The 17,367-nt window shown below is 44.6% G+C and overlaps 1 protein-coding gene across 1 annotated transcript; it reads left to right on the top strand.

The window, feature by feature from the left end:
• fubp1 (far upstream element (FUSE) binding protein 1) lies at nucleotides 1–17,167 on the top strand. The gene is made up of 20 exons (XM_072440673.1): nucleotides 1–162; nucleotides 1,732–1,855; nucleotides 2,433–2,468; nucleotides 2,549–2,585; nucleotides 3,164–3,210; nucleotides 3,287–3,358; nucleotides 3,428–3,485; nucleotides 6,916–7,087; nucleotides 8,040–8,138; nucleotides 9,109–9,261; nucleotides 9,355–9,457; nucleotides 10,974–11,210; nucleotides 11,934–12,094; nucleotides 13,554–13,678; nucleotides 13,881–13,960; nucleotides 14,047–14,166; nucleotides 14,389–14,463; nucleotides 14,778–14,840; nucleotides 16,392–16,540; nucleotides 16,775–17,167. Exons 1-20 carry the CDS (start codon nucleotides 70–72, stop codon nucleotides 16,781–16,783), a joined length of 2,013 nt encoding a protein of 670 aa, XP_072296774.1. The 5' UTR covers nucleotides 1–69; the 3' UTR covers nucleotides 16,784–17,167.
• The last annotated feature ends 200 nt before the right edge of the window (nucleotides 17,168–17,367 follow it).

Genomic DNA, 17,367 nt, shown 5'->3' with positions numbered 1-17,367 from the left:
CGAGACTTCGCGTGAATCCCGCCCGGGCGCGTCCATCTTGTCCCTGCTGGCGCTGGGAGCAGAGCAGATATGGCCGACTACAGCAGCGTGGCGCCGCCGTCCTCTAACGCACCCGGAGGAATGAACGACGCTTTTCAGGACGCACTGCAGCGAGCACGACAGGTAAACGCGGCGAACGCACTCGGCTCACGCGCCCGGTCACGCACGACTTGAGTAAAATCGATTCGAGTTCGGATTTGAGGCGCGGCGAGCGTGAAAGTGTTGCGTTTTTTTTCTTCTTCTCCCCCGTACACGCCGCCGCTCACATCTGGCGAGCTAATGCTAACATGCTAACGCGATGACTAATGCTTTTATATAAGGCACGATCCGGCGAATTGCGTTGACTTAATGCGCGTTAACGCTTTCTAAAACACGTGTAGTTTGATGAGCTTTTGCAGATTCACGTAACTGCAGGTAAGTGACGGAAACGCGAGGTTAACCGGGGTGAAAAACGATCCTTTGTTAGCTCCAGACTTCCGGGCGGAAAACTAGGCCTCGATCGGCACACGCGTTATTTAAGTGCTTTAAAACGCTAATAGTATGGATTAAAACTGATTGTATCACCGAATACGTCATATTTGGTGTATAGATTTTATTACGTATAACCTTTTCGGATTAACAAATCGCAAGCGCATCGCGTATTTGGTAACTTTTAATAGTCACAAATCGCAAAGGTTGACATTTTATAGAAAAATCTTGTAATTTAAGCGTAAACTTTATAAACGTGTTCTGAAATGCATGAATATTTTTTAGCTGTCTTCTCTCCCACTTTGAAGTATCGAACCATTTGAACACGTTGCAGATCACAATCTCCATTAAATACTTGAGTTCATTCCAGGCAAAATCAGTCACGTGTTTTGGTCTTAAGTTTCAGTGAATTTGCTTCTTGGGGAAACGATCCAAGATGTAATTAAATAATTGAGGCTTCACTTTGATTTATTGCATTTTAAGAAATGTTCAGGGTCCTTTGATTCAAACACGTGTTCTAACCTTCTTAATTTACTGTCTATTTATAAATCTAGATGAGGCAAACAACATTTTGTCATGGATACAGCTTTGATAATTAATAAAATGTCCGCTTTTGACCAATCTAGAGATTATTCTGATTGCTGGATTCTTTGACTCTTGAATGATATTTTTTGTGTAAAACTTGACCACAATGAAGATAAAAATGCCACACACTTATTTATTAAAGCGCATTTTACACATTTAGTTATAAAGCCTCTTCTCTCAGTACAGCACGTTTCAGTCTAATGAATCTTACATTTAATGATCATTTCAATCAATTGGTTGATTTATCCATGGATCTGTTTAATTATCTGGGTATTATAGGCTATCGCTCGATTAAACTTAAGAGTTGGACTCGTGGTCAGTCCATTGAAGTGAAATAAATCCTCCACTGTCAAGAAAACGGATTTAACAAAATAATTTACCATTTTGGAGTATACTAAACACACGAAAAGTAAAACGATCACCATTTCCCAATTTAAGGAATCAGACGGTGTAATGGAGAATATTCACCACATTATACCACTTATTTTTAAACGTAAAAGTTCTTTAGTGTGACGTGCCCCGGGTGTTTACACTATAAATTGTGCCGCAGGTTAAAAAGATGGGGCATAGACGTTTGAATCCACTCTTTTGTAAAAATAGATATAATCGTTTCACTTTCCCGTGCACCCTTCGTCTCAGATTGCAGCAAAGATCGGCGGCGATGGAGTGACCGGAGGCCCCACGAGTGACTTTGGTTACGGAGGGCAGAAAAGGCCCCTGGAGGACGCTGGTGGGTATTTTCCAATGCCTATCCTCAATGCCGGTCAGTGGCTCAAATCGCTTCAATCCTGCTAGTTTTTTTTAACCTGCCTGCATAAACTCAACCCATCTCTCCATCCAAACGTCGACTACAGCTCATCACGTTGCATTTTTTATTTTAAATTTCTCTGTAATGCATGTACACGGATGCATGTGTCTGCACTCATTTTACATCCTCAGACGCCATAACGAAGTACATACATAAAACCATAGCGCACTAACGGCTTTGTATTGCCTTTCAGGGTTCTCGAATGAAATTTTTACCTTTTTGTGGCAGTAATTTAACTCGTAGATAAAGTCGTATTCATCTCGAACAACAAACGGACCATTCATTGACCCGTTCTGGCTAGATTTCACGTACACTAATGATCATCGGTTTATCGTTTACATATTCTGCTGTAACCGCGGGTTACATTCGGGTCGTGGCCGCGCTTAATGCAAACACGCGCATTCTAATTCAAACACGTTCCAATTCAAACACTTTTCCACACAGATTCCTAAACGCTGTGCTTTTTACTTTTTACCGCCGGAATGTAAAGTGTTCACTTGTGTTCTTTTGTTTTTGTGTGTTGATTCCCTAGACCAACCCGAGACTAAGAAAGTGGCAACTAATGACGGTGAGTATAATGAATATCCTTTCGCTATGATTGTTTTTACGTTTGTAGCTTTTGTGACCCGTGACCTTTGTCATTTTCAGCGTTTGCGGCGATGGCAGCGATGGGTGGCCCCGGAAGGTCGGTGTTAATCGCAACTAATCGACTGTTCACACGACAGTCGACTCATTTTTAGCAATGTAAAGATTGTTAATCGGCACCGTGTCGATGCAAAAGTTCCGTAAGGTGCCTCGAGCTGAGAAATGTGTATTTGATGTGATCGAATTCTTCATCTGGGTCCAAATCCAGTTAAAATCCTTTTGTCGTTTTGGCGGCTCCTTGATTATAGAAAAACAAGAGTTCCAGTTTCATGTCATGTGACTTTTAATGCTACAAACGAGAGCTGCAGCAATTGACTAGGAGCGTCTAAACTCGTCTTGTCGCACTTAATCGTTATCTGGTCTATATAGATGAAAAAACATACACATACTTTTTTTTAAATAAGACCGTTTTATTTCTGACATTTTGATTTAATAATGCATGTCAGATTATCCTCAGTAATAAACTTTATTTGTAAAATGTGTTTAAAAATGTCCAATGTGCAATAGAAATAACAACAAATGGACTTGTAAAATAATTGGTAGTTACGTCCCTACTTATCGATTCTTAACTCAAACATTTGTCATCTTTTAATCTTGCTTTTGTTCCGTTTCCTTCAGGGCGACAAATGAAGAGATCAAAGTTCCAGACGGGATGGTTGGATTTAGTGAGTTTCACCTTCTAAAAGTACTTTTTGTGTCTAAGACGCTGGACGTGCGACTGACCTGTTTTCTCTTTTGCAGTTATCGGAAGAGGCGGAGAGCAGATTTCACGGATACAGCAAGAGTCCGGGTGTAAAATACAGATCGCGCCCGGTAGGTCACTGCAGCAAATGAGAAATGGGCGTTTTGAATCCGCTCTGATCGTGTTTCTGTGCTTTATAGACAGCGGAGGAATGCCAGATCGCTCCGTCACTTTAACAGGATCCCCAGACTCTATCATGTAAGTAATACGCCATTTCTCTTATACCATATTTTCTGGACTATAAGTCGCACCAGCCAATAAATGCGGAGAAACGGAGAAGAAAAAACAACACACAAGTCGCACAGGAGTATAAGTCGTACCCCGGCCAAAACTATGAAAAAGGGTGTGGCGTATAGTCCGGAAAATACGGTATGTTCCATAGACTTTGGACATTTTAAATCGTGCTGTATGAGATGGCGGTCCATTTCCATGTGTTAGTAGCGTCGTTTTGACCCGCCTCGTCTTTGTCAATGTGTAAAATTGCCGCCACGTCTCGGCCAGGTTGCCTTGGAGACGGGGAAACCATAAGGCACATCATTGAATTGCTGACATGTTTCTGGGACTGTACAAACCACAAGGATGTGAAGAACATTTAGCTGAGAATGTAATTTAAAAAATTTATTTGGATTTCAACTCAAAGTAATCGTGTCTTGGACCTTAGTTGACACATAAATGCTTGGCTTCCATTTTGTCTTTTTAACCTGTTACCATCCACCTATTTTCGCCCTGTGCACAATGGTTGGACCCAAATGGCATTGCTTATTAAAAGAGGATCTTATGTTCCACATGCAAGTGTGACGCATCATTAGACAGCTAAGGCCTTCTAGTTTCTGCAGATGTGCACATGAACACTGTCAGGGCTTCAGAACTTACACTACTACAGAGGCCCAAACATAAACAAAACATCCTTTTTTAGTCTCGCCTGAATATTGTCAATTTGTAATGGTTCTGAGCATGACATACTTCATTGTGTGCATATGCTGTTCACTGTACATGTTTATCTTATTGACAGCAACTGTGTAAAGTTTCAGATCTCTGGGAACAGGCATTTTGGTGCTGTTGACCTTTTTGTATCAAAGTATATTCGGAACAAGTGATTCAAATATGTGCCAACTGTGCCAAACTGTTTTATTACAATTTTAGCTCCTCTATGATCATAAAACATACATTTTGATGTTTTGTAGGCCACTAATATCAATTATAACTGCTAAAAACAATATATGTGTAAATATGAGTTTTCCCATATAGAGGTTAAAAAAATATATATTTTTATTTTCTTTTCTTTTTATATCTAACAAAATGCTCGTCCAAAAGGCTAATGAAATCAGAAAACCTTATGCGCAAAATCCTGCCGAGAAATCTGGCTCTTTACAGCCTTACCTGACTGAGCCTTACGCACGATAATACAGATGATTCTGTGTCAATAAGCCCTTTGTCCCACCCCTCTTTCTAAAGCTATTTTTATTGGCTAGAATAATATGTCAATCAAACTCGGCTACGTCACTCACATGCGGCGCTATTTCCCCTTGTGTGGACAATAAAGGATTATCTTATCTATTTAGATGTAAACGGACTAATCCATGTGCGTTGCAAGCGGCGCATTTTTTTTTTGCGGAGGCTGTAGCAAACAAACCCGTGGACATAAAAAAATCGTGGATGGTCTCATTCTGTAGGTAACAGTCTGAAGAAAAGGATATCCAACATTATTTTATAGGTCAAAAAGGTCATTTGTTATGGACGGAGAAATGCGCCGGACAGCGCATTCTCGTCCGGCGAGAAACGAAAAAAAGTTTGTTTACTTGACAATATCTCGAAATCAGAAAACTTCAGGAAAAATACAAGTGGATATTGTTTTTCAATGGTTCCTTACGGACAGACTGAGTACAAGGATGTACAGAATTAAAGCCGTTTCGTCCGTCATAAACAGCAAACAGGTAGGACATGCGTTTGTAAAAGTTGAGACTTTCTCACAAACTATTGGCAATTGCTTCTTGGGGCATATTACTCAATGTAAATCAATGACATATTCGTTTTGTTGAGAAAATAAGCTTTAAAATGATGTATGGCTTGCTGGTATTGACCACGGAAATAAAAGTGTAAGAGAATATTTGAGATATAGAAAATGCTCGCCGGTGGACAGGTGGGTGGTAACAGGTTAAATGTTTTTGAGGTGTCAAAAGGAAAATGAAAAGCAAATGTTCTTCCGGGACCTCAGTGTAATTGTCAATCATCACGAACATGAAATATCGTTGGATATTTTTGGACTAAATGACGAATTTGCTGTGAAATAATGAAACTACGATGACCCAAAGCTCATTTAGAGTGGGACTCATGATGTAGACGGGTTGAGCCCTTCGCGGTCCATAGTCTGTCAGAGCGGTGCTTTTTTTTAAACCGCACGAGTCATAATCGGACCACGCTGCGTTCTGAGAGTAAAAATGCAGAGCAGCGACAGGTCTTTGAACTCTGCACAACACAAATGACTAAAAATAAGTCTATAAACCGCTCAGGATTTCTGGCGATCCGTTTAAAGTTCAAGTGCACGATTTACCAAGGTTATGTCGTGATTTACGAGGTTTCCCACACATAGGTTAAATAATGCCTGATTTTCCTGACATTGAAGGCCTGGAAGCGCTTTAACGCCGGCTTTATTTAAGTTTTACTGCAGAAAACTTGAGCGACGTGGTTTACAGTAGTTTAAAAAGTGTCAATGAATGTGGGATGAGAAGGTCTATGATGAAACTCATGCACCACGCTGAAGTCTGATGGAAAACGCTAACCACAATCTAATCTGAGACTTGCCCTCATCCCACTGACAGTTCCGAATGAACCATTTAGAGCGTTTCCATAGTGATCATTTAAAACGCACATCCTGTTTAAATGAAGTCCTTTATAGGTTGCCTATAACAGGAATCTGAAATATGTACAGACTAAAACACAAGACTTGGACATGACAAAGGTTTTATTGAAGAGAATAAAACTTTTTTTTTTTTTGCTGCAATATTTTATTTATAAATATTGCATGTAAAAGATGGATGGTTTTCTGTCTGCAAAAAGCAAAACGATCCAGTCCGTTTTCTTCACTAACGTTGAATAAACCGATGAGTATTGGCAAATTACCGTATTTTCCGGACTAAGTCGCACCAGAGTATAAGTTGCACCAGCTAAAAAATGCATAATAGAGAAGTCACACTGGGGTATGAAATGCGGTTGCAAGTGTGAAAATAACAATATTGCATAAGTCGCTCCAGAGAAAGTATATAAGTCGCACAAAACTATGAAAAAAGATACGACTTATAGTGAAAATCCCGTGTTTTTCCGGACTATGCGTGCCTTCACGGTTGTATGGGAGCACATAAGCGCCCTCTGGTTGCGCACTTGTGTAATTACAAGTAGAAAACAAGGCCAAATAAAGGTGCCAGTCAAACGGGCGAAATGTCTTCACTCTGTTACGTGCTCAGTGCGGTTTAACACCCCTGAGTGCGACTTGAGTACTTATACAACACTTAAGAGGCACTTAAATGTCCTCCATTACTCCCTTGATTATTCTTTCTGGTCAATTTCCATTTGACCTGCTCGACCTTTACCAAGACCCTCACCGAGCGGCTGCGCCTTGTTCCTCTTTCAGGGGGGCCAAGCGGTTGCTGCAGGAAATCGTGGAGAAGGGCCGTCCCACTCCCTCCTTTCACCACAACAACAACAACGACGGTCCAGGAATGTCAGTCCAGGAGATTATGGTCCCTGCGTCTAAAGCCGGACTCGTGATCGGAAAAGGAGGCGAGACCATCAAGAGCTTACAGGTCGGCACCGCTAGGCTTTTAATTTTGTTTTCGAGCTAATCTTTAAGTCTTATGCATTATTGACACATTTATAAGGAACTGATTGAACTGATGATGCGTCTGTCACTTATTGCACTGTAGAGCGGCACAATTAATCACATTTTAATTGAGTTCGAGTCATTTCGGGTTGTCGATGAGCTTCCTTTCCTCGTCAGTAAAAGCAAGTGGTTTTGGAGGAAATAAATTAGGTCTATTTGTACAAAGAGCCTGTATCTAATGTAATAAAGTCTAATCTGTTTAGCCCCGGCACAGATGTAGTGTAAAAGCATCTATTCCGGTTTGTTAGCTTTAACCAGGACGACAAAACTTGAGTTCAGAGAGTTGTGAAAGGTGCTTTTAAATGAATCGTGGTGAATATTTAGAAAGCTCAGAATTTATTAGAATGTTACATATGGCGCTGTAGAGTTTAAATGATAAACGTTCAGTTAGTGCATTATTAGACTGGAAAGAGTCGGTGTGAAATGGGGGTGAGAGGAGGACATGCAGTAAAACGTAACGACACTGCGGCCGGCTGCACATGTAGTCTGGCATATGTGCTGTGCCGTAACCACTCCTCCACAGAGCACCACAAAGTTCTGTTTTTTATGTTTTAAGACTAAATTGAGTCAAATCAAAGGTTGATTATTAGTCATGTCGCCCGCCTCTGCTGCTTAGTGTTTGTCAAAGTGCAAACTAAATTCAAAGTAATTATTCTGGACTAAAAGCATAAATCTTAATGTTTTCAACTAATAAGTTTTAAAAAATGAATGAGATCCGAGCAAGCGACAAATGCTTCCGGCTCAATTAAAGACATTTTACTCAAATCTTTGAAGTCGATAAGTAAATTGGGCCAAAGAAAGAAATAGTATTCTGTATAATTGGTACAAACGCATATGATTGTGTGCATAAAGTAAATGTGTGTTACTTTTGGCAGGAGAGAGCTGGAGTCAAAATGGTCATGATCCAGGACGGCCCTCAGAACACGGGCGCCGACAAACCGCTCAGGATTTCAGGAGATCCTTTTAAAGTTCAGGTAAGTGCACGATTTACCAAGGTTATGCCGTGGTTTCACACTCATCTGTTAAACAATCCATGACTTTCCTGACAACGAAGGCCTGGAAGCGCTTTAACACCGGCTTTATTTAAGTTTTACTGCAGAAAACTTGAGCGACGTGGTTTACAGTAGTTTAAAAAGTGTCAATGGATAATGTGGGATGAGAAGGTCTATGATGAAACTCATGCACCACGCTGAAGTCTGATGGAAAACGCTAACCACAATCTAATCTGAGACTTGCCCTCATCCCACGGACACTTCAGAATGAACTATTAAGATTGTTTCCATAGGGATCATTTACACCATTCAAACAGACCGGATTTGCGTTTTTAAAGTCCTTTAAATGTTGCAAATAACTGGAAGCTGAAATAAATGATAATTTGGACTGAACTGACTCACTACAGACTTTACATTACAAAGGTTATATTAAATATAGAATTTAATAACTATTTTTTGTTATAAGACTTTACAAATAAAAGGTTGAAATGAGAATTTAGTATTAGTTTGCTAATAAAATAATTAGTGGCAGCCCTGATATTGTCTCTAAGTGTCAAACTATTTTACGTTGTTATATTTATTTTTTTGAGAAAAAGGTTTTGTCTGGTTAGAAGTCTTCATGAAGACTAATTCTCTCATTTGATTTCATTATTAATTTTAGTTTTCATTATATACTGTATCTTACAGACTAAGTCGCACCAGCGAAAAAATTTATAAGAAGAAAAAACATCGTCGCACTGGAGTATGAAATGCAGTTGCAGGTGTGAAAATAACAATATCACATAAGTTGCTCCGGAGTATAAGTATACAAGTATAAACAAACGTCTAACCCCGGCCTAACAAAAGTAAAAAGGCGTCTGTAATCAGCCCAAATGACGTCACTCTGTTGGTCTCACTCGGTGCAGTTTTGTGTTTTTAGTCATTTTAACGGTCTTTTCTTTGCCATCTGCAGCAAGCCAAAGAGATGGTGCTGGAGCTGATCCGGGACCAGGGCTTCAGGGAGCAGAGAGGAGAGTACGGCTCTCGAGGAGGTGGAGGAGGAGGAGGTGGTGGTGGAGGCGGCGGCGGCGGCGGCGGCGGTGGTGGTGGAGGAGAAGGTTTAGATGTGAGGCTTCGGAGGGGTTTCTTTTTGAGCTTTGTCTGTCGAGCGAACGCGGTTTTAAACTCCTTCTCCCCCTGAACGCTGCTGATCCCTCAGGTTCCTGTCCCGCGCTTCGCTGTCGGGATCGTCATCGGCAGAAACGGAGAGATGATCAAGAAAATTCAGAACGACACCGGCGTCCGGATCCAGTTCAAACCAGGTCAGTATTAAATAGTCTGTGGGCTTTAGTCGGTTTATTGGTGCTTTATTTCCTGAACTTGGCTGATAACGACTAGACCCCCCCAGAAAGACTTAAGTCTGGCTTCACATAAAATTTTACGCGTTGATAAAACGATAGTAGCTTGAGAGACCCTGCTCACCTCTAGTGAACATCCCTGAACATCCTTTGGTAAGTTTATATTTAGAAGTTATGAACTCTCCAAATGTCACCTGTCACTCATGTTTGTTTACTCAATCCACATGGTCCACGGGCCCTAGGGGCCCTACGACACATTCCATTCAACCCAAACTGAGATGACCACATTGAGAAAGTCTCAAGAGGATGAGAGAGTGAGAAACTGATGTTTCTTTTCAAAACCTGTAATTGTCAATTGCCTGCATTTAGACTTTAGACATGTCAGAATGACAGAAGCAGAACACACGCTTTCATCTCGGTGAGAATCTCGCGTCTTCTGTGATTGGCCGAAACCTCATGCGGGTTTATTTTGTTTCCTTCTTCCGGTCAGTGCGTAGCACGTTACTAGAGCCAAATCTCTTGATAATTTGCTGCGCCACGTCTTGCCGCAAAAAAGCTTTTTCAACTTTCCTGCACCAGCCGCGTTGGCGACAGCGCCGCGCGCCCGCCCTGCTCCCTGTGCGGGCCGCCACTTAGCTTCAACCCATTTTGAGATGATCCTTAAGCGACTTGTGATAATTTGTAATGGTTAACTAGACTACAGAGACTCTAAAATGTGTGAGAACCTTATTACAAACATGACAGTGTTATTAAATCAACATAAAGACCCAACTATTCTATTTTTGGTGTTTTCTTGAGACACAACCTGCTTTAATAAACAGACGTTTCCTCCAGTGAAGTGATTGTGTTGTACGTAAAGGCCTTCACACGCTGTCAATCTTACTGTCTGATGTTGGAATCTTTACTGTGGCAAGTCCTGTGGGTCAAAGGAAGAGGGCAATTTTAAAAAGGACAACAAAATGTACCGTAACCCGTTCAGATGTTGATTGTATAGCATGACTCGGAGAAAACTGATATTCGTCCCGCGCCGCTGCGTCAATGAATTAGTCGCTGGTGAATAGTCAGATTCAGTGTTAAAGTACAACATTTACGATCTTTGTCTCAAATGCAAGCTTAAAATACATTTTTTGTATTTAAAATGGCACCACAGTTTATCCTCGGATGTATTTTTATCAATTCTTTCTTGTCCTTTTTAAGTTGGGTTAGCATTGAGACCCTTTGGTGTTGCTATGCTAATTCGTCCACCTGATCTATCTTAGTGGTATTGGTTTATTTGCAGAAGCTCAGTTTTAAACAATAGTTTCACTAGTTTTAGACTTTGACTTCCTGGTCTGTGATGAGACTTCATGCACCACGCTGAAGACTGATGGATGACCCCAACCACAACAAATCTGAGACCAACCGTTCCCCTTTCGCTTCCCCTTTTCTTTCCATTGTACCTGCTGTATTTTAACCCTGCTCCGTTCCCCCTCCTCACCAGACGATGGCAGCACTCCCGACAGGATAGCACAGATCATGGGCCCGCCGGACGCGGCCCAACACGCGGCCGAGATCATCTCGGACCTGCTCCGGAGCGTCCAGGCGGGCGGTCCTCCGGGACACGGCGGCAGGGGCCGCGGGAGAGGCCAGGGCAACTGGAACATGGGCCCTCCCGGAGGTCTGCAGGAGTTCAGCTTCACCGTGCCGACCATGAAGACCGGCCTGATCATCGGCAAAGGTCAGTGTCCAGACGGTTTTTAAACACGACTGAGCATGTCTATGATGAACTCATGCACCACGCTGAAGGCTGATGAAACCTGCCAACCACAATCTACTCTGAGACCACCCTCCATTTTGTATGCTAAGAGTTCAAAGGTCAAAGTATAAGATGCAGATTAGTTGTCGTTTCATGTGGAAAGAAAAAAGTAATTAGAGGCGTCAGAAAGCGGCGCCATCACTAGTTTAAAGTGTGTATGACAGGTTTACACCATTTTCTAATTTTGACTATTTGATGTAAGGATACTTTGTAGTTTTGTACTTTTACACCAATCGAGCAGGTATTTGTGGAGAATTCTGTAGAAAATGACAGGAAGTGACATCACACCAAACTCATTCCAGAAAAGGTTATGCAAAATCTAGACAACGAAACAACTTGACTCTTTAAAAATTAATTAAAAAATAGTGACATTTAATGAGTTTTGGCCCCGGGAAGTGAAATTATAAACCCAATAATATATTAAGCAACTGCATTTTAGTTCAATGGGTTGTCCGACCTGTAGGGGGCGCTTGGAGTCAGTAGTTAAACCACATGTTTGAAAATACAATAAGTGAAGATGACGAGACTAAAGACAAACGACGTTAAAGGAAGTTTAGTATTCGTCCTTGTTCACGGCAACAAGAGCTTCTCCTGCTCTCGGCGCCGCACCATGAGCCGACCTGACGGTGACGCTGTTGTGTTCAGGAGGAGAGACGATCAAAGGCATCAGTCAACAGTCGGGGGCGCGGCTGGAGCTGCAGAGAAACCCACCCCCGAACTCTGACCCCAACGTGAAGATGTTCACGGTGCGCGGGTCGCCTCAGCAGATCGACTACGCCCGGCAGCTGGTCGAGGAGAAGATCGGGGTACATACTTTTACTACGCACTTAAATACTTTTACTACGCACTTAAATACTTTTACTACGCACTTAAACGCACTTTCATACTTTTACTACGCACTTTCATACTTTAACTACGCACTTTCATACTTTTACTACGCACTTACTTACTGTCACTACGACTACGCGCTTGCGTACTGTCACTACGACTACGCGCTTGCGTACTGTCACTACGACCACGCGCTTGCGTACTGTCACTACGACCACGCGCTTGCGTACTGTCACTACGACTACGCGCTTGCGTACTGTCACTACGACTACGCGCTTGCGTACTGTCACTACGACTACGCGCTTGCGTACTGTCACTACGACTACGCGCTTGCGTACTGTCACTACGACTACGCGCTTGCGTACTGTCACTACGACTACGCGCTTGCGTACTGTCACTACGACTACGCGCTTGCGTACTGTCACTACGACTACGCGCTTGCGTACTGTCACTACGACTACGCGCTTGCGTACTGTCACTACGACTACGCGCTTGCGTACTGTCACTACGACTACGCGCTTGCGTACTGTCACTACGACTACGCGCTTACTTACTGTCACTACGACTACGCGCTTACTTACTGTCACTACGACTACGCGCTTACGTACTGTCACTACGACTACGCGCTTGCGTACTGTCACTACGACTACGCGCTTGCGTACTGTCACTACGACCACGCGCTTGCGTACTGTCACTACGACCACGCGCTTGCGTACTGTCACTACGACCACGCGCTTACGTACTGTCACTACGACCACGCGCTTGCGTACTGTCACTACGACTACGCGCTTGCGTACTGTCACTACGACTACGCGCTTGCGTACTGTCACTACGACTACGCGCTTACGTACTGTCACTACGACTACGCGCTTGCGTACTGTCACTACGACTACGCGCTTACGTACTGTCACTACGACTACGCGCTTGCGTACTGTCACTACGACCACGCGCTTGCGTACTGTCACTACGACCACGCGCTTACGTACTGTCACTACGACCACGCGCTTGCGTACTGTCACTACGACTACGCGCTTGCGTACTGTCACTACGACTACGCGCTTGCGTACTGTCACTACGACTACGCGCTTGCGTACTGTCACTACGACCACGCGCTTACGTACTGTCACTACGACTACGCGCTTACGTACTGTCACTACTCCAGGGTTCATTTTAGTTTATTCTGTAAGATCTGGTGGTAAAAGTAAAATGATATGTTTACTGCATTGTCTAAATGTCATTGATTGCGATAAGAGGTGTATAATCCCTAATGAGATGAATATTTGTGCGTAACATGTTTGATAAGTTGGTCTGTGATGATAACTCATGCACCACGCTGAAGACTGATGGAAAACGACCACAATTTAATCTGAGACCAAAACTCTCCTGTAAAAAACCTGTTCAGAGTATCAGTGAATAATCTGTCTCTTGTTACTCCAGGGGCCAGTGAATCCCATCGGAGGCCCCCCTGGTCCTCACGGCCCTCCAGGACCGCCCGGGCCCCCCGGAGCACCCATGGGACCCTACAACCCTGGACCCTACAACCAGGGCCCGCCTGGACCCCAGTGAGTACTGAAGTTGTTTAAAGTGTGTATGACAGGGCCCTTGGTTCTGGACCGGTTCTGGCGTCCTCCAGAAATGACCTGTTTATCTGAATTAACCCTTGAGGCTGAGCTCCGTGACTCGTCGCGCAGCCTCAAACTCGTAAATACATCTTTGATAATCTGTCCTCCCCCTGTCCTCCTTCTGTTCTCCCTCTAACCTCAGTGGTCCCCCTGGCGCTCCGTACCAGCCTCAGGGATGGGGCAATGGTTACCCGCACTGGCAGCAGGGCCAGCCTGATCCAAGTGAGTCCATTCTGCTTCTGGTTTCACAGACCCATGGTTACATTCCCACCTCACTCATCTGTTTCCTCACTCATCTTTTTCCTCAGATAAAGCGGCCGCAGACGCCAACGCCGCGGCCTGGGCGGCGTATTACGCCCAGTATGGACAGCAGCCTCAGGCCCCGCCCGCCTCCGGAGCTCCAGGAACCTCCCAAGCCAACGGCCAAGGTATCACCCCCCCTCACACGCAGCGTCATGTCGCCGAGCAGCAGGGAGGCTTTAGACCAGTGTAGACCTCTGCCTGGGAGGATTTACAGGAGAGTTAGATGGGGCCTTTCATCTGGACAGGATTTGGGGTATTTTTCCGTCACGGCTGCAGATGAAGACTTGGAGGAGAGAAGAAGACCAAGTGCTGAGCAGCAGTGACTAATGACAGGTGTTTTTTAACAGGTGACCCTCAGGGCGCAGCTCAGGGCGGACAGACAGATTACACCAAGGCCTGGGAGGAATATTACAAGAAAACGGGTATATCCTGTAGTTTTAATGTCTTTGTATTAACACGCAGCAGTCTCGACAGCCTCTGGCGCCACCTGCTGTTAAGATCTTCCTCTTTCATGTCATTCTAAACGAGACTCGGGGTTTAACACAACCAAAGTTAGTTTAGGACAAGAGCACTGAAAACACTGAATTGACTTCATCCAAAATGATGAGTTCAAACGCTGAACTGCTGTTGAGTGGAATTGGTAATCCAAATTCATGTTTGTGGTGGTCTTCTTGATGTTGAATGTTTAGATGAGTAAAGTTAGATTTGGATGTAACGCCTTTTCTTTTTGCCTCAGGTCAGCAGAATCAGCCGCCTCAGGACTACACCAAGGCCTGGGAGGAGTACTATAAGAAACAAGGTTTGTGTACTTTATGTACTGCCATAACCTGAGTATGTGAGGGCGGCTGTACTCTTCTAGCGCCCTCTGCTGTAGAGGAGCTGCACTCTCAGCCGCCCAAAAGAAAAAGTATGAAGGTTTCTGTCCTGCCACATCGAGCCCCCTGTGGTGGGTTCGTTCCCCTTCTCACATTCTAAATAAAAGTGGCTCAAAGGCCAGAGGTTATTTGTTAAATTACATTCCACGGCTGTAATCTGCGTTTTGTGTGTGGCTCTTGAGCTACAGAAGAGGCAAATCCTTCATCCTGTCACACATTTGTCTTGCACCCGGGTTGTTTAGCTTCATTCTCACGGGCTCACATCTGCCCCTCCCCCGTCCTCACATTGACGTGTGTTAAGAGCACAAACTGATCAATGCAGGATGAATATCACCGAAAGATTACTGCTCAAAATGAACACGCTTCCCTCATTCCATATCTCTATCGCAATACTTCATATCGTCTCCCCTCAGCAGTCACCTGTCTCCCCTCTCGGCCCCTCAGCAGTCTGGTTACAAAACCTGTCTCCCCCCTCGGCAGTCTGGTTATAAAACCTGTCTCCCCTCTCGGCCCCTCAGCAGTCTGGTTACAAAACCTGTCTCCCCCCTCGGCAGTCTGGTTATAAAACCTGTCTCCCCTCTCGGCCCCTCAGCAGTCTGGTTATAAAACCTGTCTCCCCTTTCGGGCCCTCAGCAGTCCTGTTACAAACCTGTCTCCCCCCTCGGGCCCTAAGCAGTCTGGTTACAAACCTGTCTCCCCTCTCGGACCCTCAGCAGTGTGGTTATAAAACCTGTCTCCCCCCTCGGACCCTCAGCAGTCTGGTTATAAACCTGTCTCCCCTCTCGGACCCTCAGCAGTCTGGTTATAAAACCTGTCTCCCCTCTCGGCCCCTCAGCAGTCTGGTTATAAAACCTGTCTCCCCTTTCGGGCCCTCAGCAGTCCTGTTACAAACCTGTCTCCCCCCTCGGGCCATAAGCAGTCTGGTTACAAACCTGTCTCCCCTCTCGGACCCTCAGCAGTGTGGTTATAAAACCTGTCTCCCCCCTCGGACCCTCAGCAGTCTGGTTATAAACCTGTCTCCCCTCTCGGACCCTCAGCAGTGTGGTTATAAAACCTGTCTCCCCTCTCGGACCCTCAGCAGTCTGGTTATAAAACCTGTCTCCCCTCTCGGACCCTCAGCAGTCTGGTTATAAACCTGTCTCCCCTCTCGGACCCTCAGCAGTGTGGTTATAAAACCTGTCTCCCCTCTCGGACCCTCAGCAGTCTGGTTATAAAACCTGTCTCCCCTCTCGGACCCTCAGCAGTGTGGTTATAAAACCTGTCTCCCCTCTCGGACCCTCAGCAGTCTGGTTATAAAACCTGTCTCCCCTCTCGGACCCTCAGCAGTGTGGTTATAAAACCTGTCTCCCCTCTCGGACCCTCAGCAGTCTGGTTATAAAACCTGTCTCCCCTCTCGGCCTCTCAGCAGTCTGGTTATAAAACCCGTCTCCTCTCAGCAGTCTGATTTATAACCCCGTCTCCTCTCGGCCCTTCAGGTCAGGCGGCCCCTCAGGCGGCCGCTGCTGCCGCTCCAGCTGCCGCCCCCGGTGGCCAGCCCGACTACAGCGCCGCCTGGGCCGAGTATTACAGGCAACAGGCCGCGTACTACGGCTCAGGAAACCCCCAGGCTCCACAGGCCCCTCAGGTACCTCCACCACACACCTGACCACGCCCCATCCCCCCTCCCTGCCCTTTACCCAGCATGCACCACATTGTACCGTAACGCCTTTGCCCAGCAGGTTCCCACAGGTCGGCCCGTGACTCGACCGTCAGCACTTACCATGACCTTCTCCCCAAACAGGCTTTATAATTAGGGCGTGGCTCTGTTTCCGCTGTTAACGTGCCGTGTATTTCTTTTCTATGTATTTCCTCTGCACAGGGCCAGTAATGTGAAGTGGACATAAGTGCATAAATGCTTCAGTGTGTCGAAAACAGAATCCTATGTGATTGTTTGTTGTGGATGCTGACGACTTGATGAAGATCTTAACTTGGTCCTTGGTTTATTTAACAGCGGTGACTTTCCAAACCGGCCAACGTCCTTTAGACAGTCTGACATATTTTTGCCTTTTTTGTTTTCTTTTGTTGTTGCTTTTTTCCTCTTTGTAAATTCTTTGTTTTTAGTGGGGGTCAAACTATTATTATTATTACTATTACACATTGAACGGTCATTCCAGCTTGTATCAAATGTTCTGTAGTAAAAATCTCATGTAAAAATCATCTCAGTTTTAAAACGTACCTGTTGTGTTTTTGCAATAAAACAAACTTAAACCTGTGTCGGTAAGTCGGGGTTCAATGCCACAACTATAAAAGGGTTAAAACTGCATTTCTGTATGTTTTTTGTTTGTTTTCTGAAACGTGGGGGGGCGGGGAAAGTAAAGTACAAAGTGAATGTTGAAAGCGACGCCAGGCCAGTCTCTAAAACGATCACGCGCGGTTTCAAACGTCTCAATATTCAGCACGAGTAGTATCCGT

This window comes from Eucyclogobius newberryi, unplaced genomic scaffold, assembly GCF_026437365.1.
Source record: "Eucyclogobius newberryi isolate DKJ021-1_F unplaced genomic scaffold, fEucNew1.0.hap1 SCAF_12, whole genome shotgun sequence".
Classification (NCBI taxonomy): Eukaryota; Metazoa; Chordata; class Actinopteri; order Gobiiformes; family Gobiidae; genus Eucyclogobius; species Eucyclogobius newberryi.
The sequence above is the reverse complement of the archived record's forward strand: the minus strand, read 5'-3'. Positions and strand labels throughout refer to the sequence as shown.